The sequence below is a fragment of the Callorhinchus milii genome, unplaced genomic scaffold, assembly GCF_018977255.1.
Source record: "Callorhinchus milii isolate IMCB2004 unplaced genomic scaffold, IMCB_Cmil_1.0 Scaffold16, whole genome shotgun sequence".
Lineage (NCBI taxonomy): Eukaryota > Metazoa > Chordata > Chondrichthyes > Chimaeriformes > Callorhinchidae > Callorhinchus > Callorhinchus milii.
This window is the reverse complement of record NW_024704757.1, coordinates 6,554,893-6,579,536: the sequence shown is the minus strand read 5'-3', so window position 1 is coordinate 6,579,536 and position 24,644 is coordinate 6,554,893. Positions and strand designations below refer to the sequence as shown.

Genomic DNA, 24,644 nt, shown 5'->3' with positions numbered 1-24,644 from the left:
TCACATACAAGAGCAGTAGATGCAGTTCATGTACGCTAGGCTGTACACTGGCATTTCATTCATCTTGTGTAACTGCAGACTTGTGAATTATGCCAGTGACTAAGGATGGAATGAATGTATGGTTTGTACTGAACTGTCACTACTGCTTCAACCGTAGTGTTTGACCCTTGCATGTAATATTATGAATAAACACTACCTATGTATCAGCGTTTTGAACCAGTGTACATTTGTGATTGCTTAAAAGTGACATAGTTTTGAAGCTACGATCCTAAACCGTTGTGTTCTCAACTCGATGCTTCCAGTTCAGATCCCAGCTTTGACTGATATTCAAAGATGGGGTGGCATCAATACAGCTTCCTGTTCCTGAATACTACTGAAAAATGCACGTTTGTGGACTTCAGGTAAGGACAAGATTCTGGCTTTGATATGATGCTCCAGTCCGCTCCAAGCAAATTCCTCTCATAAAGAATGATCACGAGGGTGAAGGGCCAGAGAATGAGTGGCTCTGTCGAACTACACATCAGCAAACATTTAGTGGTGCCTTTTGGGGAAGAGTACTTTCACACAAATTGAACAAACTATCCCAGTAATAGAGCAAAATATAGAACGAGTTGGCTGACAATTCCTCAAATAAAGTTGGTTATTCACTTCCTGGTTGTTTGTGGGACATTGCTATGTGTAAATTGACTGCTACATGCAAAATACATAATCCCTATGCTTTTCAGCAAATAATCCTGTGAAGTAATGTGAGACATTGACGACGTGACAAGTGGCTATGTCAAATTCAACGATTATATTGTTTATTGTCTTGGCTGACACATGGAATAATCGAAACGTAGGCAACAAACTGTGGAGCTGGTACCTGGGGATTTGTGCCCTAGCCTGAGTTAGCCTACAGAAAGGATTTAAAAAAAAATTAACAAATCTTGTCTAAACTATTTTGGCATGATTGAGAAGTCTCGGTTCTGTGGTGGAATGTTTCATGGAAACATGTTTGTATGAATTCCAAGTTAATTATTTTTTAATTGAACCTTTTGGCTTCTTAGTCTTGTCTAATCGCTACAAACTATCTGTTCTTGTGAGGATCAGTTAGTGCAATTGGGAATACCTATTACACTTATAACTCCAGAGGTAAACTGCTGCGTCTATATTTGTACACTGGGAGCCTGTGAATCACTAACTAATTTTACACTCGGGAGGTTATTTCCGAACCCAGATTAAATGATGCAATCTCTTCAAGAGATTAGCAAACCTCTTGTTTACCTATAGTGCACTGCTGTTAAGAGAAATCTGAGACCGATACTATTCCTATTTCAGAAAATCGTAATTTTAAAAATAACACTAGTGCCACTTTTCGTCCACAAAATATGCACTTTACAGTGTATTTTGTGAAGTGCTTTAAGACGTATCAAAAGACATGATTAGGCACAATATCAAATGCAAGGATTTTTATTCCACATACACTTGGTCGCTAAGATCGTCATGTCTCAAAATTTAAGATTGTGCAGAATTCTGGAAAATTCTTAAAAATTCAGTCAAGAGTTTGGAAGTCGAGGCCTTCACATTTCTCAAACTTTGCTGCCAATTTCAGGCTGAATTTCAGAATTTACAATGCTCAATGACAATGGCCTCACAGAGGAGTGCAATTTCAGGTGATTGACATCACATTGATTCTTGCGTTGGATCTACAGTGTCGAGAACATCTCAAAGCGCCTCACAAGGTTTGTGAAGTGACTGTGTATTTTGTAGGCAAACGTAGCAAGCAATGTGGGCGCAGCAATGATCTGGAGGATTGTCAGTCAGGACATTGGCAGAAGACAGACACCCTTCTCATTTCCCATTGCCTCACCGGGTCTTTAATGTCTACCTGCCCAGGCGGGCGGTCCCCTTGATTTACCATCTCAGCGGAAGGACATCTCACCCAACAAAGGTCTTTCCTTCCCCGCCCCCCATTTCCCACCATCATTCCCCCCCCACCCCCCACCCATTCCTTCCCTCCACTGCCCCCCAGCACACTCCTGGAGTGTCAGCCGAGCCTGTGAGCTAATGGGGATGTGAGGTAAGACTATGAGACAAATTAAATGCAAAAATGCAAGGATTTAATGTTGCGAGAAGACGAGGTGGGGAAGGGGGGGGGGAGAAAGAAAACTGCGCCCGCCCTCCTAGCGGAATGCCGTGCTGGGCTGCCTGCTAACCACATGATGTAATGGCCGAGGCTGGAACCATGACGACCGATCACCCCACGCCGGAGCCCGCGCGCTGATTGGCCGCCCGCGCTGGTTCCAGTCGCACGCGCGCAACCCGCCCCGCCTTCCGCCCTCTCAACCAAACTTGAGCCGTCCAGTCGCTGATTGGCTGCGAGCTCGTCAACGCCCACCGCCCTCCGCTCCCCATTGGCCCGAAGCGCCCGCCAATCATCGGGCGCCGCCATTTCCGCTAGCGAGTTAGGTATCGGCGGCGGGTGATTGACGGTTGGTGTAGGCTCGCGGGGCGGGCGGGCGCTGGGCCGACAGTGCGACGTAAACACCGCCGGGGAGTTGGTTGGTGTTTGCTCTTGTGATAAAGTTTGTTGCTCCCGCGGGCGGTGGCGGCCGCGTGTTGTTGGCTGTGTATCGACTTTACAGCCATGAATAACGCCGCTCCGGCCGCCGGCGGCTTCGACGATGACTCGTCCCTGGACCAGTTAGACCCGTCACTGACCGACAGCGGCGAGATCGACAACGCGCTGCTCAGCGACATCGATGGTGAGTTGATGTGCATCGGCGGGGGGTGGCATCGGCGGGGGTGGCATCGGCGGGGGGTGGCATCGGCGGGGGGTGGCATCGGAAAGGATGGCATCGGCGGGGGGTGGCATTGGGAAGGATGGCATTGGCAGGGAAGGCATTGGGATTGATGGCATTGGCAGGGTTGGCATTGGGAGGAATGGCATTTGCAGGGATGGCATTGGCGGGGAATGGCATTGGAAGGAATGGCATTGACAACCTGGTCATTGACTGTTTGAGTATTGACAGTTTGGTTATTGGCAGCAAATGGCAATTTTTTTTTGTGTGTGTGTCTGACAAATGCGGAAACTCATGATCAAGCTTCAGCTCTTCCAAACCAGACTGAGAATTCCTTGCATCCGCCTACACAATGGAAATTCCAGACACATTTATTGGAATGGAACGTGCACTCTCTCTCTCCCTTAGGATCCTGCGTCCCCCCAAGAGAGAAAATATTAGGCGCAGGTTGGTAAGAGCCAAGGCCTTGGGGACCCCAGAGCGTAACTGCTGGAACCTAAGCAGCTAACACCACATAGCTTGCCATTGAGAGCACTGCCTGGCAAGCTTTCCTGCTGCTTGTCCAGCTGGGACCACCCTACACGTTAGGACTTTGGCTTGCTGGGTTAAAGGGAGCTGAGTGGGAAGAGTCTCAGCCCCCAGTGCTGCCCTTCCCAATCCTGCCCTTCCAAGTCTTCAGCAGTGCCTTGGAGTACCCTGGTTCTTGGCTTCTGAGATGGCCACGGAGGGCTGACGATTGGGCTTGATCCTGACATTCTGTTGCCAAATATGTCACCTTGGAGCAAATTCAGCTGGCCATATTGGCATTGGAAACATGGCAATCCTGGGCATTGGCTGGTATTTATTATACAGTTTTCCTGGGCAATCGTAAGCAGAGCCTCATATCCATAAATCAGAATAAATCCCTGAATGATTATGAATTGTCTTACCTTTTATTTCTGGATGAAATGCATCTTCCCCATTTATTAAACAGCAGAGACTGCATGGGCAGCACCTGGAGGGCACACCATCACAAGGCAGATAGAGAACAGATAGCAAACATTGTGGATGTGGTGCCCAAAAGCTACACTAGCGGCTATTTTTGTTACCTTCTAATATTTATAGTTGCGTGTTTGTTTGCTCGAACATTGTATAATCAGTCAAGTTATGGGATCTGTTGTGTAAATTAGTTTATTTTAGATTTAAATTAATAATAAACTACGATTACATTTATAAGTTATTGGTGTGCCACCTGTTTGTCAGTATTTCTTGGTATAATGTGGCTTGTCACAGTCTTTCATTCATATTAATATATGATATGTTTGTCTAAAGATTGGGAAGCAATCATGAAGAGTTATTCATGCACTCCTGGATAAGGAGGCGAGGCGAAGCTGTCAGCTATTATTTTTAAAAATCGGCAGAAAATAATTATTCCTTTTATTAAAAGAGATTGATTTCTTTCTCTACAAGTCATTTTCATTAGATGTTTGATTGAAATTAAACCACTTCTTTTCATGGGTCAAAATTAAGAACATGTGTTTGTGTGTGTCTGTTTTAAAAAATAACTGAATTTATTTAAATAATAACAAAGTTATACTTTATATAATAATAATCTTTGCATTTGATATAGTGCCTTATCACGTCTTTGAGACGTCTCAGAATGCTTTGCAGGATATACTGTAAAGTGAATTGACCATATATTTGAAAACATATCAAAATATAATATATTATAAGTTACACTTTAGGGATGAAATCGAATAAGAGATGTACAAACATGCAAGATTTTCTGAATGTATGCATATATCTATTTGCTAAAAGTGTGGCGTGTTTGCCTGGTGTCTGGCACGATGCCTCACTGCATGTCCACAGTTGCTGCTGAGTTGTGTTTAGTTAGTTTTTTCCGGCTCTGACGACACACCAGGGTTACTAGCGGTTATTGCCTCCTCCTGCAAAGGGAAATCTCAAGTTCATCTCCACGCCCAGCTACTTTTAGACGTTTACAGTGTTGCGGGAGATATTGTTTTGCTGCATGAAGCAAGGGGCTTTTATATATAAAAGTTGCTTTTATACGATACTTTGTTTTTTAAAAAAAATCTCGACTCTTTTTTAAAAAATGATTTGGTGTATTTTTGAGTATTTTTAAATGACTGGGAATGTCTCATCTTAAATGGTAAAGTCAAATATTTTTTTTCTGCAATGGGATTTTTTTTATGTCATGAGTTTGTAGCGATTTTTATTTTGATTAAAGTAAGCACCAACATGTAAGCTTGTAAAGGATTGCGATGTGCCTGCAAGTGGGTGGATTTGGAGCAAACGCCCTGGAGTAACCTCTGGTTATTCACCTTTCTGAATTAATCAGTGCCCTGGAAGTGCAGACTGTCAAACGAATCCTTTCTGTCGTGTCTGAGTGGGGGGAGGACAACATAGCGAGGGACTGGGAGCTCTAGCGATTGGCTGAACTGGATCACCTCATGGAGGAAAAAAAATGATTAAAAAATCCGCCCCTCGATTTGAATACAGTCAGTGGATTTTTTTTCCACGGTGGGGGGGGAGTTAAGCAGAGGAGAGAAGAAAACCAGAGCAGCCTTCTGCTCGCTGGCTAGTTAAGGTTTAGCACATGTGCTGTAAAAGTGCATCAGCGAAAATTTAGCTATGGTTAAATTCTTGTAAGTCTTATGTGAAGTTCACACAGAAATCATGGACTGCACGTTTGAAGGTAATGATTTTACTGAAAAGCTTTGCAAGAATGACCTGTAGTAACCTCCGCATTAGAATAATATGCTTTAACCAGAAGGCAAGGGGATAGGTATTTAAAGTGAATTGCTTTGCAAAAAAAAAAGTTTTATTTTACTTTACCCTTTCAGCATAACTTTGCAATATTCTAAGGACTAAAATTTATTTACTTACGTGCAAACTTTTTTTCCCTCGGGTTGCTGTGATTTCTGACGATAAACAAACGTGACTCTGAGCTAGACAGAAATGGAACTTTTATTTTAAATTAAATTCAATAGATGCATATGCATTAAAGGAATGTTTGTGTCTTTTACGTGCAGCCGGTTTCCAGTAAGTGAATATTAAATAATAATAATATTCCTTGCATTTGATATAGTGCCTTATCACATGGAGTCCTGTAGCTCAGTGGTTAGAGCACTCGCTTTGCAAGCGAGAGACCTGAGTTCAATTCCAGGCAGAGGGCGAAACCTTGGGCAAGTTTCCTTACTCCACACAGAGCCTAATAATAATCCCTCCAAAACCCAAAACAATAATAAATTGGTCATTTTCAACCCACGACAGTTTGTGGGACATTGCTGTGTGCAATTGGCTGCCGCGTTCGCCCACAAATATACAGTCAATTCACTTTACAGTGTGTTCTGTGAAGCGCTTTGGGACGTCCTCCCGACGTGAAAAGCGCTATACAAATGCAAGGATTATTATTATTATTATCGGTGAGACCTCTCAAAATGCTTCATAGGCTGTACTATAAAGTGAATCAACTGTATTTTGTGGCCAAATAAAATTGCTATAATATAAGCCTGAACTAAAAGGGACCACCAATTACCTGATATAATAATCCATGCCTTTGATATAGCGCCTTTCAAATCGTGAGGACGTCTTTTAGAGCTTCACAGGGTTTGCTGTAAAGTGTAGTGACTGTGTATTTGTTGGCGAACAAAGTATCTCGGGCCAGTGGTAACGTTGATTTATCCTTAACTTCAGTGAGATAGATAGATCTGTTGTGTAGCAACAGCCGCAAAATTTTAATCACAAATTTAGAGTAGATTTTGTTTAAAAAAAACCTTCTGCACAGTACAGTTTTTTTTAAACTTCTTTAGACATGTGGGAGATCGTTGTCATTTATTTTAGTCCTCTGACAGCTTTGCAGGGAGATATGTGTTTTTAGCACCTCCCTGTTCTTTTCCAGGCAGGGGCTAAAGTTGTCACTACTTATACTGTAATAATAATTCTATGATTAATAATAATTATTGGATTTGATATAGCACCTTTCATGTAGTTGCGACATCTCAAACTGCTTCACAGAATATACTGTAAATTTGTGGGCAAAACGCGGCAGTCAATTGCGCAAACATTTAAAGTAATTTAACTATTTAAAAAAAGGAACATGCATCAAACCAAAAAGAATTAAATGCAAATCTCTGAACTAAATTGCATCATAAAATCATGTACTACTGTAATCCAGCACATCTGTATTACACTGGTTGGGGTTCAGTTATCAAAACTGTACAACAACAATAAATTTTGGAGTCAACAATAATCTTCATCGTTACTACTCAGAGTGTGGATACTGTAACCAGTCTAACATAGTGAGTGAGGTGTAGAAGCAAACGGCACATCTCTCTTTCTATTTTTCTTTTCCAATGTATTGTTCGGCAATGAAAACATAAGCCATGTCACTCCTTTTTGCAGTGAACGTTCATTTCGTATACAGTCAATTCACTACAGTTTTTTAAGCAAAAAAAGATTGTTTTGAGACGTTACAACCCAAATTGGATGGATACTTGAAAAGAAAAAAATTTGCAAGCCTATGGAGAAGGAGGGGGAGGGACGAATTGGATAGCTCTCTCAAAGAGCCGGCACAGGCATGATGGGCCGAATGGCCTCTTTCTGTGCTGTAAGATTCTATGAATCCCCTCAACGTGCTACTTCGTATTTGTTACCTTTTGTGCGGCTGTAATTCATAATTTTGTTTGCTTTACAGATATGCTGCAGCTGATTAACAACCAGGATGGCGAGTTCCCTGGTTTGTTTGATAGTCCTTTTGGTGCGAGCACCCCACTGCAGGACAGCAGTTCGGCTTCCCTGTCTAACCAGAGCTCGCTGAACCTGTCCCTGGACAGCATCTTGGGGAGTGGTAACAAGTCGCCAGCCTCTGTGAAAATGTTCCAGCCACCTCCTCACCAGCAGCAACATCAACAGGTCTTACCGCAGCCCCTACAGTTTCCCTCACAGCAGGTCAAGCAGGAAGGGAGCCCCATGCAACTAGGTACACAAAAGGCCATCATGATGTCTCCAAGCTTTACAGTCTCCCCACAGCCACAGTTCACTCAGCAGCAACCGTTGCTGAACTACCAGAACACAAATACATTTACAGGTAAATCTTCATTGTTCAACAGCATGCAGCAACATTCTGAGCGTGCTTCACAGAGACAGCGGTGGGGTGGGGTGGGGCGGAGGGAGAGGTGCTGAGGATGGTGGTTGAAGTTGCAAAACATTTTTAGGAGTTTTGAAGGTGGGAAGAGAGAGAGAGTGGCAAGGATTTGGGAGAGAGTTCCAGAGAGCAGGGAACTCAGCCACTAATTGGTGCAACTGGAGGGGTTAGGAATGAACATTAGGCTTGAGTTGGAGCAGTGGAGGGTACGGACAAGAGATTGGAGGTGGAGGAGATTATAGATCTAGGGTGGAGCAAGAAGATAAATGGATTTGAAGGTCACACACACTTGTGCTAGTTCAGAGGACAACAGATTATTTGTTTGAACAATGAGCACCTTATTGCATTAAACGTTGAAAAATGCCAAATTTTATCCATTAAAACAATCCTACCTTTTCATATGGACCTGTGTGCTTTTCTGTCCCACCTCACTTTCAATGCTATCTAAAATACACCACGGTGACGAGGACGGCGATTGATTGCCAAACCGGTGATTGGGTGATTTGTGCCATGTTTCCTCAACAAGATTTAAACAAGACAAATCGAGCATTGATTACAAAAGGCCAAGGTGAGACGTGCAGTAATGAGATTAGGATTGCCATTTCACTAATCAGGGCATGCCACATCTTAGACAAACAGGTTCCGATGCTGTGAGGGTGGATCAGAGTTATGAACAAAGGTGAGACGTGGGTAGGAATCGTTCTGCGGCTGGTGAAAAAAAAATTTGGTTGGGATTTTGGGGAGCAAGTTCCAGAGAGCAGGGGAAGAGTGGCTGAAGGACTGGAGGAAATTGCACAGGTAGAGTGGGGCAAGGTGTTGAAGCAGTTAGTGAGCTTGAATTCAAAGGTGTAGGAAGGACAATCATTAGCAGTGAAGGACGTAGTTGCCTGTCTCCTCCTGGGGCAAATTAGAATGAGAGGACTGAGTTATCACTGTCAAACTCCTGGACCTTGAGAAGTTTATGATTCAAATTTGCACTAAAGCACTTTCCCATTCAGTCAGTGCAGTAAGGTAGACTTGAACTGACATTGGTCTTTGCTCTTTTCAGTGTTACAACAGGGAATGGCACCACAGCAACTCCAGGACCTGGTGGCTCCTCAGCAGTTGCAGCCCATGGCGGTTCAGGCCCAGACACTGCCCACACAGCAGCTCCTGGCTCCTGCATCGACCTGCACAACTCCCACTATTCCAGCACAGATCCATCAGGTTCCGGTAAGTGATTTCGCCACTGGGGAAGGCAGAACTGTGATTTCACCTCAGTGACAGTTTAGCTTTGGCTAATGATAATCATAATAACCAGCTAGTTGAGTTTTAAAAGGCTGTGGATACTGGATCCATTCAAATTTTCAAGACTGAGGTAGATAGATATTTGTTAAGTAAGGGTATCAAGGGATATGGGGCAAGGGCGGGTAATTGGAGTTGAGGTACACATCAACCATGATCTTATAAAATGGCGGAACAGGCTCGGGGGTTACTCCTGTTCCTGTGAGTTTCACAGGCTGACATCCCATTACTCTTGTTATAATATGGAGTTAGTCTTTGGTTTTCGAGGTGCAGTGTTCAACTGCAGATAGTGAGCCAGCAGGGTTGGCTTCAGGTCACACTGGCCCATTGCCCAGCCTTGGGGGAAGGACCACAGTTTATTTTCTGTCTATTACTGAAAATGCTGAAAAGGAATATTGTGTAAGAAGCTCAGACACCTAGGTTGAAAATCAGTGAAATAAACAGTGGATTTCAGGTGTTAAATCCAAAGCTGGCTGTCATTCACCTGTTGGACTGCAGAATGGAATTTTTATATAACACCAACAACAAGTTGCATTTATACAGCGCCTTTAATGTTAAAAGGATATCCCAAGGTGCTGGACAGTCAAGGGTTTGCACCTGAGCTGCGGGTTAGAATCAACTCCAGCTCAGGTTTTTACAGCATTTTCCATGAACCAAAATTAACCTCTAAACTGTTCAATGACCAATTCTTACAAACTGTTCGTGATCAACACAATGAAGCCAGTGCCTTGGGATGTCCTCCTGACATGAAGGCGCTATACAAATGTAATTTTGTGGTTGTTAAAAGGGTTACGAGCTTCCAGTTTCTCTTGCTTACTCTCATGCAGTCTAAGACTCCTAGACCCTCGCCAGGAGTGCAAAAAAGACAGAGGAGGGAAGCTGCCACTGGACTGAGTGGAAATACAACGTTGTGACACTTCTGTCTGTGTGTTCCTGCAGGTCCTCTTTCAGCCTCAGTTCATTAAGGCTGATTCACTGCTGCTGACAGCATTGAAGCCAGACGGAAGCACCATGGTAACAGCAGTGAAGACTCCTACCCTCTCCACCCTGGCCACCAGCGCCCCGGTATGTGGTGCCAAGTTACCGGATATAATAATCATTAGCATTTTGGTATTGTGGAGTCCTACAGCTCAGTGGTTAGAGCACTCGCCTCGCAAGCGAGAGACCTGGGCACGATTCTTGGTCAGGGCGAAATGTTGGGCGAGCTTCCTTATTCCACACGCCTCTGTTTACCTAGCAGTAAGTAAGAACCCGGTTGGTTGTTAGTCGATTGGTAGATCGCTTTTCCGGGGATGATAATTCCTTCACAAAAGAAAAATTGGTCACTTCAATCCACAACTGTTTGTGGAACACTGCTGTACGGAATTGGCTTCTGTGTTTCGCCCACAAAATATACAGTCGATTCACTTTACAGTATATTCCGTGAAGCGCTTTGAGACATCTCGACGACATGATAGGGAGCTATATTAAATGCAAGAATTATTATTATTATAGCGCCTTATCACATCATTGAGACCTCTCAAAGAGCTTCACAGGATATACTGTATGATTTGGTTCTATTGATTCGTACTCATTGACTGATACAATCTAGTTAGGTAAAGTGGCGGATAAGTGGCTGCTTGTAAGTGACTTACTGATTAGACAATGCCATAAACGGCCTAAGTCAAGCTTGGGCAGGTTACATTCATCCCAACTGTTGAAACAAGATTATTGTCTTTCATTCACCCTTTCGGGATTTAAGCTTCCCATTTCTTGGGGTTGAGTCAAACCTGGGCTACATGTGAGTGTTATAAAACTTTTATGTTTCATGATTATCTAAAATCTTCACTTAGACTTCACTCACCTTCAGTTAATTATCCTTGCTGTTTTTTTGGTCGTTCCTGAGTCCCAGTTTCTGTATTGATCAGTATATATCTTGACGTTTTGGAGCACGCTCAAAGAGATGGAACTTTTTCTTGCCTCAAAGTCCTTTCTGAGCTCCTGGTCTGTGAGCTCATTGTCACCATGTAGAACTTCTAACCAGAGGCAAACGCTCTAACAAACGGAGTCAGACAAATTTAGTGTCAAAACTATTCTCACATCCTGAGTTTTTAACACTGTTTTTGCAGACTCTGGTCAGTGGGAATACCATTTTGACAACAGTGATGGTGGACACGGATAAACTGCCTATCAATCGCATGCCAACCAACGGCAAACCTTCTAACGCCCCAAACAAGGGGGAGAAACGCACGGCTCATAACGCTATCGAGAAGCGCTACAGGTCGTCAATCAATGACAAGATTGTGGAGCTCAAAGAACTTATTGTGGGCACTGAATCCAAGGTACCAATCCTAGCCTAGGTTACATGTCAACACCAGAAGGTGATTTTCCTTAAAGGTAGCAGATTTCAGTGCAGTCTCAGTTATTGACTACCTTCCTGAATACCTGGCTTCATTTCTGCAGGACGTCACACACTAATACAAGGTTTCTTTGCCTCTTGCTGCCAGGTCCTGCTTAATCTCTGCTGCTCAGGACTCCACTTCTGCTCCCATCCCATATCACGCATTGTCTTTCCCCTGATTTTTAATTCCCCAGTGGTAGCTGGGCACTCAGGCAAAGCCATGCAGAGGCCAGAAACTCCATCAAAGCTATTGTCTAAAAGTTTAATAAGACTGCAGAAAATTCCTGAAAATTCTTCATTTGGAAGCCGTTCGGGGTTTAAATAAAGGGAGTTCCAACACGGTTCCCTCATAGTTGTACAAATAGGAAGTGCCTTCCGATAATCGGATGTACGTCAGAGAAATTCTGTTCTAAAGCTGTTCTGTTCAGAGCAAACTGAGCAGTGAGTCGATGGCAATTCTAAAGAGATTCCTCAGGAAGGAACTAAGTTAGAAACTTGGCATTTCAGACACCCAATTTAAAGTACAAGTGGGTTATTTAAAGTGCTGCTTGTTTTCTTCCTTGGCTGTGTGTGGTGCTAGTTGAACAAGTCAGCAATCCTGAGGAAGGCTGTCGATTATATCCGCTTCTTGCAACATAGCAACCAGAAGCTGAAACACGAGAACACGGCGCTGAGGATGGCAGTACAGAAAAATCGTGAGTCTGAATGTCCGTCCGAGATACCTGGCGAGCTCATCATACAGCGCAGCTATTTGAAGTCAGGGGATCCGAATCGGGATTTGTTGAGAATTTACGGACTGATTTTAAGTCTCACACTGACGTGGACCCGGGTAACAGAGAACCTAATGTTAGCAATGTTTCATTGTAAAATTGAAAGTCTTTTTGCACCAAACTATTTGTGGTACAATGCCCCACGCTGCGCCATGTTCATTGTTTTACCTCACAGTAATGATGTGCTTGTGTCTGTTTCAGAGTCTCTGAAAGACATTGTGGCTTCCAATGGGATAAGTATGGATAGGAAGATGGATGGATTCAAACTGGAGTCCGACATATTGAGTCCTCCACCTTCAGACGCTGGCTCCTCACCTCAAAGCAGCCCCTTCTCGCTGAGCAGCAGTGACTCGGAGCCGGAGAGCCCAATGTTTGAGGATGCCAAGGTAGCGATCCGTGCTCTCACTGAAGGTTGCTCTGCTTTCTTGAAATTTTTAATAAACATTTATTTTAATAATAATTTGGTCACTCAATCCACAACTGTTTGTGGGACACTGCTGTGTGCAATTTTGGCTGCTGCATTTCGCCCACAAAATACACAGTCAATTCACTTTACAATATATTGTGAAGCGCTTTGAGACATCTCAACGTCATGGTAAGCCACTGTATCAAATGCAAAGATTATTATTATGTCATTTTCACTCCTATTCAGGTGTTTGTCAAACAAGAGCTGGCATCATCCAGCAGCATTGGCATGCTTGATCGCTCCAGGATGGTACTTTGTACCTTTGTCTTCCTGTGCCTATCCTTCAACCCACTGGCATCGCTGATTGGCCGGTCAGACAGCAGCAGCTCCCTGGAGCGCGGGCCGTACCATGGCGCCGGCAGGAGTATGTTGGGAGTTTCTGCAGAAGGTATACCAAACAAAATCACATTTACATAGCGCCTTTCACGTCAGGAGAACATCCCGAGGCACTGGACAGTCAGGGATTTGGACCAGAGCAGGGGGAAATGAAAAGAATAGCAATTGGATTCAATCAGAGATCTTTGCCTCATGCAGCACTGGTATCTAAGTGGCACTGATCTTTTTTGGTGGGGAAATTGGGCTGAAATTGACTGAATAAATATCCTGGCACTGAGGCCATCGTACTGGATACAGCTGTTAACATTGTCCTTCTATTTCCAGTGGACACATCTGGTTGGCTGGCCTGCTTCTGGCCCACACTAACCCTCTGGCTCCTCAATGGAATCATTGTCCTGGGCGTAATCATTAAGATTTTCGTCTATGGCGAGCCTGTGACCCGGCTGCACTCGGAGTCGTCAGTCCTGTTCTGGAGACACCGCAAACAGGCTGATCTGGATCTGGCCAGAGTAAGGATTTCTTCATTCATCACCTTCTCCTAGAGCTTGTTCTGGAATCATTCCCCTCCCCATCCCTACAACTAGGTGATCAACAACAGCAGCATTTATATAGTGTCCCTCACACAGGATAGGTCCCAGAGCACTTGACTGTGACGGAGTACAACACTGAGCCGGGGGAGGTGACAGTAGGCACGGTCGAAGAGGAAGGTCTTCAGGCATAATCTGAAGATGGGGAAGGAAAGGGCAAGACGGAGGAATAGAGGAAGAGTGTTCCAGAGTTTCGGGGCATAGTGGCTGAAAGCGCGGATACCGATGGTGGAACGGAGGGACAAGGGACATGTAGGAGGCTGGAGCCAGCCGAGCGGAGGCATTGGGTAGTGGGTTGAAGGATAAGCAGGTTGGAGAGGTAGGGAGGTGCCAGGGCATGAAGGGATTTGAAAACGAGTGTGAGGATCTTGAAATCGATGTTAGTTCTGGGCTGGATTTTTTTTCAAACTGAGGATGATTCCGCCCCCCCACCCCTCTCCCCAGTTGAAGGGTTGCTCGAGGGAATCGGAAAGAAGGAAATTCGTCAACGAGGAACTTAACATAAGATCTTAGGATAGAAATATCCCATTCAGTCTGGTGGGGTTTAAAATGAACAATAAAATTGGAGTCTGAATTGAGGTGTTTATTAACAGATCTCCGATTAGGAAATGTGTAATTTATTAAATTCCTAAAACACTGAATGCGCTGATGAAAGTAATCTTTTAGATCTTTTACTTAGAACGGTTTAGCAGGGAATTCCTGTACCTAATTGGACAGAACAACAGTGTATATCCTGGGATCTGCGATGCAGGGTTATCAGCAGTGTTTTACTGTCTCTTACCGCCTGGTTAGTGCTGCTCCACTGCTTCTTTGTGCTGTCCTTATGTTCCACATCACATTGTCAGTTCATCTGGGTTAAATGTCAAGCCTGCAGGGTTCTTGTGAATATCTAGTGAAATTTGGTGTGTGGTGGGTGGAGGGAGGAGGGGGAGAGAGCAAAAGCAACACAGCTGACATTTTTGTGTTTGATTTGTTTTCAGGGTGATTTTGCTCAAGCGTCCCAGAACCTTTGGACCTGTTTGGAAGCCCTGGGCCGGCCCCTCCCCACCTCCAAGCTGGACCTCGCCTGCAGCCTGATGTGGAATCTGGTCCGGCACGTGCTACAGCGGCTGTGGGTGGGCCGCTGGCTGGCGGCGCAGGCGGGGGGCTTCTGGCGGGATAGTGAGCTGACGAAGGACGTCGGGAAGAGCGCTCGCGACGCAGCCCTGGTCTATCACAAGCTGCATCAGCTTCACCTGACTGGTGAGTGAGGGAGGGTATGAACGAGGGAGGGAGGAGGAGGGAGGGAGTGTATGAATGAGGGAGGGGGAGGGAGGGAGGGTATCAACGAGGGAGGGAAAGTGAGGGAGGGAGGGGGAGGCGAGCGAGGGAGAGTGGGAAAGAGGGAGGGAATGCTCACAGGCCAAATAGAAACCATTTAGCAGACTTATTTAGTATTACCGTTGCATGGGCAGCGACCAAAGCAAATGGCATGTTGCACAGGATTAGTGTCTGCTGCCACTCACTGAGGGAATCGTCCTGACAAGCAAAGCCACTCAGTTGCTGGGAGGAGTGAACGAGAAGGGATTGTCTGTGACAGCTGGTTCGCCTCACTGCTCACTGCAGCCCATTACTGTTACATGACAAAGCAATAGGCCATCAGATCCATACCTGCTAATTGACTTTTTTAAACGAGGGCCATGGATCCCTTGGCTTTCCTCCCAGTCTCTGCTCCCACGGGCTCTGGCCTGGCTGTAGGGAGGGGAGTGGGGTTGCAACAGGCTGGGGTTGGAACCTCTCCAAGCGGGGAGGGATTGAACTCACACCCCACCCTGCGGCTCTGAGCGTTCGTGATCAGCACCGCGCTCCAATCACTCAGATACCACCCTTTACAATCTGCACAGTTCCAGTTTAACAGCATTTGAGTGTGCTTTAGCGCTGTGATCTCTTGTACCTCTTTATTTAGAGATGTACCATGTCTGCTCTTTACTGCTGTTAGGAGGTACAGAGTGATGCTTGTGTGGGGCTGGTGGGGGGCGGGAATGAATCTGGCTGAGGTTTTCCTTCATCCCTTGAGGAAGGTTATATTTACCTCGAACCCTAGGTAAGCTGGGTGGAAGCCACCTGTCGGCCATTAACATGGCGCTGAGCTCGGTGAACCTGGCCGAGTGTGCTGGCGAGGCCGTCTCCATGGCAACTGTGGCTGAGATGTACGTCGCAGCGGCCATTCGTATCAAGGCCAGCCTGAACAGGAGGTTCCACTTCATGACTGTGAGTACAGCAGCTTCTCTTCATCTCCCACCATCACCCACTGCACCATCTACCATCGGCCACCATCACCTACCATTGCCCACTATCACCCACTGCACCATTGCTCACCAGCACCCACTGCACCATCGCCCACCAGCACCCACTGCATCAGCGCCCACCATTGCCCACCAGCGCCCACTGCACCATCGCCCACCAGCGCCCACTGCACCATCGCCCACCAGCACCCATTGCACCATCGCCCACCAGCACCCACTATCACCCACTGCACCAACGCCCACTGCACCAGCACCCATTGTACCATTGCTCAGCTCTAATTTTTTTTTAAAACAAAATATTCTACAGGGTGACCAAAAAGTTGTGATACTATTACTATGTCTAATAAATCTTGTAGAAATTATGATTTTTTTCTAGAAAATAGAGTAGCTGAAAAAGAAGACTTTTCGGTCACCCTGTGTGTGTATGTGTATGTATGTGTGTGTGTGTGTGTATGTGTGTGTATGTGTGTATATATATAGAATACATATTTACACCTATCTCAAAACATTCCTGTGACGGAAAGGAAAAAAACAGCTCATTAGCGTCCCGTTACAGGCTGCAGCAGATCTGGACGCTTGTTGTGGGGGAGGGGGAAGGAGAGGGAGGAGTTGCCGCTGTGCACTCCACTTTGATGGAGCAACCAAGGTTTCCCCACTTCGGGACACTGATGCTGTTTGCAGACTGCAGTTACAAAGTGGGTCTTGCACCTGCCTGTTCTCCCCAAACTATATCAGGTTGTTTCTTCTGTTTATAAACCAAGCTGCGGGAGAAAGTATGATTTCAAAAAAGAAAGAAATGATGCAACCAGAGGAAAGGACAGATAGGTTTCATTCTCTGCCTCCCTGTTTTCTCTGTTCGATCGCAGCGCTTCTTCCTGAGCAGCACCAGACAGATCTGCCTGTCTCACAGCGGCACTGTGCTGCCCACATTGCACTGGCTTTGCCACCCACTGGGACACAGGTTCTTTGTGGACGGAGACTGGAGCGTGAAGAGTGCCCCCAGAGACAGCACCTACAGCATGCTGGGCAACACGGGTGAGCATTGGCTTTTTCAGCCATTCACTAAGTCAGAAAATGACCGTGTGGAGTCCTGTAGCTTAGTGGTTTGAGCGCTCACCTTGCGAGCGAGAGAACCTGGGTTCAATTCCTGGGAGGGCGAAATGTTGGGCAAGTTTCCATAATCCACACGCCTATGTTTTTCTAGCAGTAAGTAGGAACCCAGTTATCGATCGATTGGCGGAGGGACAATAATCCCTTCAAAATCAAATAATAATAATTTGGTCACTCAATTCATGACAATTTGTGGGACACTGCTGTGTGCAATTAGCTGCCACGTTTAGCCCACAAAATGTATAGTCAATTCACTCTACAGTATATTCTGTGAAGCACTTTGAAACGTCTCGAAGACATGATATTTGTGGCAAGGATTATTATTATTCTCTTTGACACGAGATGTGTTTTTTAAAAAAATGTAAATTAAACATAAACTTTTTTTTAACAGTTGATCCTTTGGCTCAAGTGACACAGGCCTTCCGTGAGCATCTGCTGGAGAAGGCCTTATACTGCATGGCTAAACCAGAGAGCAGCAAGCGCTCAGCAAGGGAAGGAGGGTAGGCATTCAGCTCCAGTGTCTCATTCATATATATTACCTGCCTGTCCCTCATGCCCTCTACTCCACCATCGGTGGCCACACTTTCAGCCACTATGCCCTGAAACTCTGGAACACTCGCTCAATATGCCTTGCCCCATCCTTCCTTCCCTCTATCTTCAGATTGCGCCTGAAGACCTTCCTCGTTGACTGTACTTACAGTCACCTCCTACCCCTCCGTCTTAGCATCATGCTCCACCACTGTCCAGGGCTCTTAGACGCTACCCTGCTTGAGGGGCGCTGTGTAAATGCAGATTATTGTTGTTTTAATGAGTCTTAATAGTTTTACATGGGGATGCGAATCTCTATGGTATACAAAGTAGATACGGTGTTAAGAGTATATGAGTATAATATACAATGTATACAGTTTTACAGCATATGAGTGTGTATGTTGTGACAATGCAGAGTGTATCCATTACAAGAAATATCTTGAGTTTTGATGAGATTTCTGGCAAGAGTGAATCGCTGCTGACTTTTCTCCCTCTCCTCCCAGGGAATTCTCCGACGCTCTGGAGTACTTGCAGCTACTGAACGGCTGTTCTGACGCTGCCAGAGTGACCACCCAGACCTTTGCCCTCGGCTCCAGCGTGGCAGCCGTCACAGGTCAGCCAAGTCACCGCCATGTTGTAACTCTCTAAACGAGAACTCGACAGCAGCACTCCTTCACATTCATGTCAGACCAGATCTTTAGTATGAAAATAAGCTGTAAGGGCAGGCCTGATGGTGCAGTGGTTAGAATCGCTGGCTTGAATCCAGGGCTGTGTGGGGAGGCTAAATTGCCTTGGCATTCCCAGGGTAAGGGAGTGTAAAACCTCAACCCTCTCCAGCACCCCCTAGTGATTGTGTGTGTGTGTGTGTGTGTTTGTGTGCGTGCATGCGTGTGTGTGTGGCAGCCGGGCGAGAGGAGGTCAGGCTCGGCTGAGCCGCCCTCTACAGTCGAGTGGCACTGCCATCGCTGCCAAGACTCACACGTAAGCATCAGTCACTTGGGTAGGGTGGGAGCGGATGGCAACCAGTGCCCACGGGAACCACAGCCCAGGGAGAGGATACTGTGGACCAGGAGCAGAGGCACAGAAAAGAAATAAAAAAATATTTAGTGCGTCTGAGTATTTTTATAAGAAAATGAGAATTCCACTCACTGGAACTACACCCTCCAGTAACAGAATTCACTGCTGATGTAGCTCCCACTGCTTTCCTCTTTGCTCCCCCCTGTTGCTCCCTGGTGAGTTTGAGAACATGACATAAGGCACCCCTTCCCTCCCCACTAGTTGCGATTTAACACTCACTGTGCTTTGCCTGTTCTCCCCCCCCCCGCCCAGGCACAGATCCGGTTGCTAAGTGGTGGGCTTCCATGATTATCGTTGCCATCAATTGGTTGCAAGGAGACGATGAGGCAGCAGAACGTCTCTATCCAGTAGTGGAATCCATGCCCAAGGTCCTGCATGCGGATGAGTAAGTGACACAACCTGATATACCCATATACCATCCTGAGAATGAATCAACAAAAGCCAGGGATATTTACTGTGGGATTCTGTCCACTGAAATATCCAGGGGTGGGATATCAAGATGTTACAAGATCAGGAGGGTTGGTTCCACAGAACTTACAGCAGAAAAGGCTAAGTAAGGGGTGACCTGACCAAGGTCTTCATACATCAATGTAATACAATTACGTTTCACATCGGGAGGACATCCCCAAGAGCTTGTCAGTCCTGACTTGGCACCCGAGCTAGGGGTGGGAAAGGGAAAGATGTCTGAAAGCGAGGTCGAAGCAGATGGACTTAAGATGGACCATGAAAGAGGTGAGGGAGGGATGCAGTTCCAGACAGCGGGGGCAAAGAGGCTGATTATGATGGGTGACCATCAGGTAATTAGATATAGATGACTTCTAATTGTGGGTGAGTGACAGATTTAACATCTCAGATGAAGGGGAGAAGCGTAAAGATGGCCCCGGGCAATATCATGAGCACAACTTTACTGAAGCAACCGAGTTGATGCAATACTGCAGGACTGGCTCTCTGCCTCTAGGCGGAGCTCTAACACTGCTCTAACTGTTGGGCGGTTCCCTCTAGTGGCAGTTGACAGCACTGCAGCAGGTCAGTGCAAGCCATCCCCTGAGCCCCGGTCCCCACCAGTATGGACTCGCGGCACGAGTCGGAACAGTTGTCAAAATGACGTCTGTCATATTACGTCTGTCATCGGCTGCTTTACGATAGTGCACGATTTTAGATGTGTTTGCATCACTTTCTATTGTTTCTGCTTGAGACTAAGCACTGAAATGCTATCACGTGTGAAGGGTGCTATATGAATGCAAGTTGTTGTTGAGAACAATAGTAATAATAATAATTGCATTTGATATAGCGCCTTCTGACACCTTCGAGACGTCTCAAAGCGCTTCACAGAACATATAATCACAGTTGGTTGAGGGACAGGGTTTGTATAGCAGCCCAGACCCGTCCACACATCAGACATCTGGCTCCTGTCAAAACATTCCCTGATTGTGAAACCTTCCTGTCATTTCAGGAGCTCGTTGCCGAGGGCAGCTCTCTTTGCCTTCAAGGCCGTGCGGGCCCTGCTGGATGGCAGCCAGGTGAGCCAGGTGCACTGCGAGAAAGCCAGTGGGTGTCTGCGAGACAGCCTCAACACAGCCCCTCACGTCAGAAGCAGCATTGACAAGGTACGATCTGAAATCCCACCTGGTCTCAGCCTGCCGCCTGAGGTCAATTTGTCTTCAAATTTTAAATTGGCGCTGAATTGTGGGGAAATCCATCAATTAGAATTTTTAAAATTTTGAAGTTTTTTTTAAAGAACTGCGGAAAACCAACTTCCAAGTTAAAAAGACTGCATTTTTAGAATTCGCTGGGACCTCAAATTTTAAGACGGAAAGGGTCCACGGGCTGGACAGCGAAGCATTGTCAGGATAGACTTTATAAAAATTGCAATGAAAACACTCTGTTCAAAAATAGAGGTTGAATTTAAGAATTTTGCAAGATTCAAGTGAGCTCCTAAATCAGACAACGATTGTAGGGCTAAGACCAAATGGCTTGGGGGCTCCTGTTGCTCCCAGTCCAACGTGCCCGGATAGTGTTTTTTATTAGTTATACTTTGATTATTTCTTCCTACATTTAAAACAATATAACCCTCGGCTGTTGGACATTTCAGGAGCTCGAATTCCTGTGTAGCGCTGGGTTTAGGTAAGAAAGAGTTAAGGAACATCTGTGTGGGAGGAAGCACTTGGATTAGAAGGTACTTATCCCTAATGTCTCAAATGCATTGCATTTTAAATTTTCTTCCACCTTCCCAGGAGAGTTTCCCCAGCGCAGTAATGAGATTCCGTTTTATGTAACACAGATGGAGAGAGGATGTTGGGGATGGAGGCGATTGAATCTCATTGGGAAACATCTGTCTAAAGTAGCGAGGAGTGTGACGATGATTGGAGTCTGATGATTGGGCCCTTTTAAATCAGATGCGCTTCTGACATTTCAGCTAATTAGCAGCGAGCGAGTGCTGTGAAAGCTGAGGAGCTGAGCTCGGAGCTCAGTGCAGTTCAGAACAGGGACGTGACATTTCCCCTCCCCTTCAGCCTCCTCATTTCTGTGCAAAAACCGTAAAGTGGACGATTGAAAAGTGCAATGGTGCAGTGTGTCTGACATGATGCACAGCCCCGTCTGCCTTACAATATCCCTCTCTCCGTGGCCCAGTGACAGTGAGACCAATTGCAGCAATCTCTCCTCTGCCTTAACTGGGTAAAGCTGATTCACTTTGCAACTAGTGGGAGGGTGGGGGCTGCCTCTGTACTACACCCTCCCCGTGAAAAGAAGATTTACATTATGAGTGGGGGGGTGAAGAGTAGAGGCGGTCGATGACTTTACCAGCAGGTGTGAATCTCTGTCCTGTTGTCCTTCACAGCTGTTGGAAATCAGTTGCATGTTTGTGTGAGGTTGCGAGCACCGTGGCCCCCGACCATTAGTGACTCACGGTTAGCATTTAGCATCTGTTCCCCTCGCCTGAAGAAACCTGCAGCAATTCCAAGAGAAGCTGCTGAGATCTGATCCCTAGCTATTCTATCACAGCCTCGAGACTGGTCCTACGGCTATAATACAACTTCTTGGTTTTATTAGAAGTTGCCTGACCTGCTGAGTGGTCTCAGCGACTTCTGTTTTTGTTTCTTCATTTTATTTCCGTTTTTTTCCCCCCCCCGACAATAGTTTCCAGCTGTCAAGGTGCTAACGCAGTCACTCAGAACCACGGGACTGGCCAACAGTGCCACCTGTGCACCTCCTGGCCCAATGAATCACCAAGGCTGTGGCTGTAGTGCATTGTAGTTGCATTGCATGTGTCTTTGATGTTGTGCAATGTATCTGGAATGCAATACAGAGGCAGCCCCCACCCTCCCTCTCCACACCGCTGAGCGGCTAAGATATGACGCCGAGTGAATCACGCTGCGAGATCACAGCTCGCTGGGGAGGCATTTGATTTGGTGCTTGTTTATCTCCTCCCTCGACTACCAGACAGACACTCCACACCTGAGTAGGGAGCGAGGGTTTCACTTATATCCACTATCCTCTCCCCTTTGTTTCCTGTTGTTTTTTCTCTCTGTGCGTGGCTTCTGACATCACACGTTCCCTCACTCACGCGTTGCTTCCTCTTTGCCTCAGGCCGTCCAACTCCTGCTCTGTGACCTCCTGCTGGTGACCAGAACCACCGTCTGGCAGCAGCAGATCAGCGGGAGCCAGTCCAGGCTTGGTGCTCCCCAGGCGTCGCTGTTAGAGCTCCGAGGCTTCCAGCAGGACCTCAGCAGCCTGCGAAAACTATCACAGACTTTCAGACCCGCTCTGCGAAGGGTGAGTCACGTCTTAATTTCACCTTTAAAGTTTGTTTTCCCCATGTCTCCTTCAAGACCCGTCTCACGACTCTTCGACCGCTCCTTCGGTCAACCTCCTATCGTTACCCTCCCTGCCCTCCTGATCCCAACCCCCAGCTCGAGTTCAAATCCCTGACTGTCCAGTGCCTTGGGAGGTCCTCCTGACGTGAAAGGCGCTGAGTAAATATAGTTTGTTGCTGCTGTTATTGATGTTTAACTGCTTCTGGTAGCATTTCAGCTGGTGCTGTGTATTAAAGCAACAGTCTGCAGCACCAGGGGCTGATGTTCGGATGCTGTTCGCATCTGCAGACCTTCGCTTGTTAAGTTAATTATTCCAGCTCCCCAGAGATTCGAGCCTCAAACAGTAACTCAGCTGATGACCTCCAGCTCCCCCTCCTCTGTTCATTGTTTCAGGTGTTTCTGCACGAAGCGACGGCGAGACTGATGGCAGGAGCCAGCCCCACCCGCACTCACCAGCTGCTGGACCGCAGTCTACGTAGGAGGGTCCCAGCCCCACTCCCCAAAAGTAGTGAGTCACGCGGTTTGTTCAGGCAGCATTTAGCCTTCAGCTTCCTTAGTGTGGGTAAAGATTCAAGGCCCAGCATCTAAAAATCCTGTGCACAAAACATTCCACTTGGGAGGAAGGTGCTTTTAGTATTTAGTATATGTTCACAGATTTTGCATAAAGGCTCACTTGTACACTGCACGATCAGCGCGGGTGTCAACAGAGTTGCTGAGGAGAACATCGATCGTAGATCCAGGCTTAGCTGTTTTGTTGTTGAGCTCAAAACGGGGAGGGGGTTACCCTGACCTAAACACCCACTAACAACAACAAATGGCATTCATACAGCACCTTTCACATTGTGAGGACGTGCCAAGACACTGGGCAGTGAGGGGGTTGCAGTCAAGAGGGGTGAAGGGCAAGGTGGTGGGGGGGGGGAAAGAACCCTGAAACTTTTGAACCAGTGCAAAAATACCCCGGCTGTAAAAGTGGGGGGTGGGGAGATGAAACGTTTTAGTGTGAGAAACACTGATTTGAGGATGTGAGGAAGAGGGAAAGTTTAGAGAAACAATGGACTTTCGGATCGATGTTTGATAAGAGACGAGGCTGCCCTGAGGGAGGGGGGCCATGTAAAGCCTGGGGGCTGCAGGCTGCTTGGCCTTCGGTGGCCACTGGCTCTGCACACGTTTCACGGGCGGTGTCTCGTTGTGCTTGACAGACGAGGGCGAGACCCACCCGGGGCAGCGGGAACATGCCGAAGCCCTCCTCCTGGCCTGTCGCTACCTGCCTCCCAGCTTCCTGTCGGCTCCGGGCCAGCGGGTGGGAATGCTGTCCGAGGCTGCCCGGACCCTGGAAAAGATTGGAGACAAACGCACCCTTCACGACTGCCAGCAAATGATCATGAAACTGGGCAGCAGCACCACTGTCACCACGAGCTGAAGAGACCCCCCGCATGCACACTCATTTACACACACAATTCCACGTCCTCTACAATCCCCCCCACCCACTGCCCTCCTACCCCACCCAGTGCTGGACTATAGCGAGTGAAGCATGAAGCCCCACACATCAAAAGTGACAACTTGCGTCAAAAGTATTTTCATAGTTTTTAAAAACTCAAATTGTACATAAAATATTTATAATTTTTTTAAAAGAAAAAAAAACATTGGGATGCAGCCGATTCATTTTTATAGAATTTAAAAGCATTCGTGTGTGTGTGTCTCTCTCTCTTGCTGGAAGCCTAGCATCTGTTTTAATACTGCATCGGAGACCGCATCAATGATAATAAATCGCATCTGACCTATTCTGTGCAATATACTTTTATATGATTAAAATAACTCAAGAATTATGAAAAAAACAAAAACACCTAACTTCAGGTTTTTGTTCTGTCCTTTTTAAACAAGTTTTTCATGTTTGCAAACAAATGTCTGAATTAGAAATCTGACACTATCCTACGTGAAAGGTGCTGCATAAACGGCAACTGTTTTTGTCCTCCATTTACTCTATTTTTATGCATTGTTTCAGAGTGCCCAGAATCTTAAATTATGATAATAATAAACTTTGTATTTGACATAGTGCATTATCACATCCTCGAGATGTCTC

The 24,644-nt window shown here is 46.2% G+C and overlaps 1 protein-coding gene across 3 annotated transcripts; it reads left to right on the top strand.

Moving 5' to 3' along the window:
* Positions 1 to 2,462: 2,462 nt before the first annotated feature.
* srebf1 (sterol regulatory element binding transcription factor 1) lies at positions 2,463 to 24,405 on the top strand. 3 transcript variants are annotated; one of them, XM_007905762.2, is made up of 19 exons: positions 2,463 to 2,744; positions 7,477 to 7,869; positions 8,975 to 9,138; positions 10,150 to 10,275; positions 11,319 to 11,531; positions 12,171 to 12,285; positions 12,562 to 12,746; positions 13,013 to 13,214; positions 13,487 to 13,671; positions 14,730 to 14,991; positions 15,833 to 15,999; positions 16,901 to 17,069; positions 17,536 to 17,644; positions 18,176 to 18,285; positions 19,002 to 19,134; positions 20,203 to 20,356; positions 22,338 to 22,523; positions 22,958 to 23,072; positions 23,764 to 24,405. In XM_007905762.2, the coding sequence occupies exons 1-19, from the start codon at positions 2,627 to 2,629 to the stop codon at positions 23,982 to 23,984; spliced, it is 3,327 nt and encodes a 1,108-aa protein (XP_007903953.1). In that variant the 5' UTR covers positions 2,463 to 2,626; the 3' UTR covers positions 23,985 to 24,405. The 3 variants fall into 3 exon arrangements, with proteins under 3 accessions (XP_007903953.1, XP_042196941.1, XP_042196942.1); XM_042341007.1 differs by lacking the exon at positions 2,463 to 2,744 and adding an exon at positions 5,020 to 5,475; XM_042341008.1 differs by lacking the exons at positions 2,463 to 2,744; positions 7,477 to 7,869 and adding an exon at positions 7,928 to 8,494.
* Positions 24,406 to 24,644: the final 239 nt, after the last annotated feature.

Coding starts and splice junctions, on each gene's coding strand:
- srebf1 (XM_007905762.2), top strand. CDS start 2,627: ATGAATAACGCCGCTCCGGCCGCCGGCGGCTTCGACGATGACTCGTCC. Junction 12,747..13,012: donor CAATGTTTGAGGATGCCAAG/GTAGCGATCCGT, acceptor ACTCCTATTCAG/GTGTTTGTCAAACAAGAGCT. Junction 14,992..15,832: donor GCATCAGCTTCACCTGACTG/GTGAGTGAGGGA, acceptor CTCGAACCCTAG/GTAAGCTGGGTGGAAGCCAC.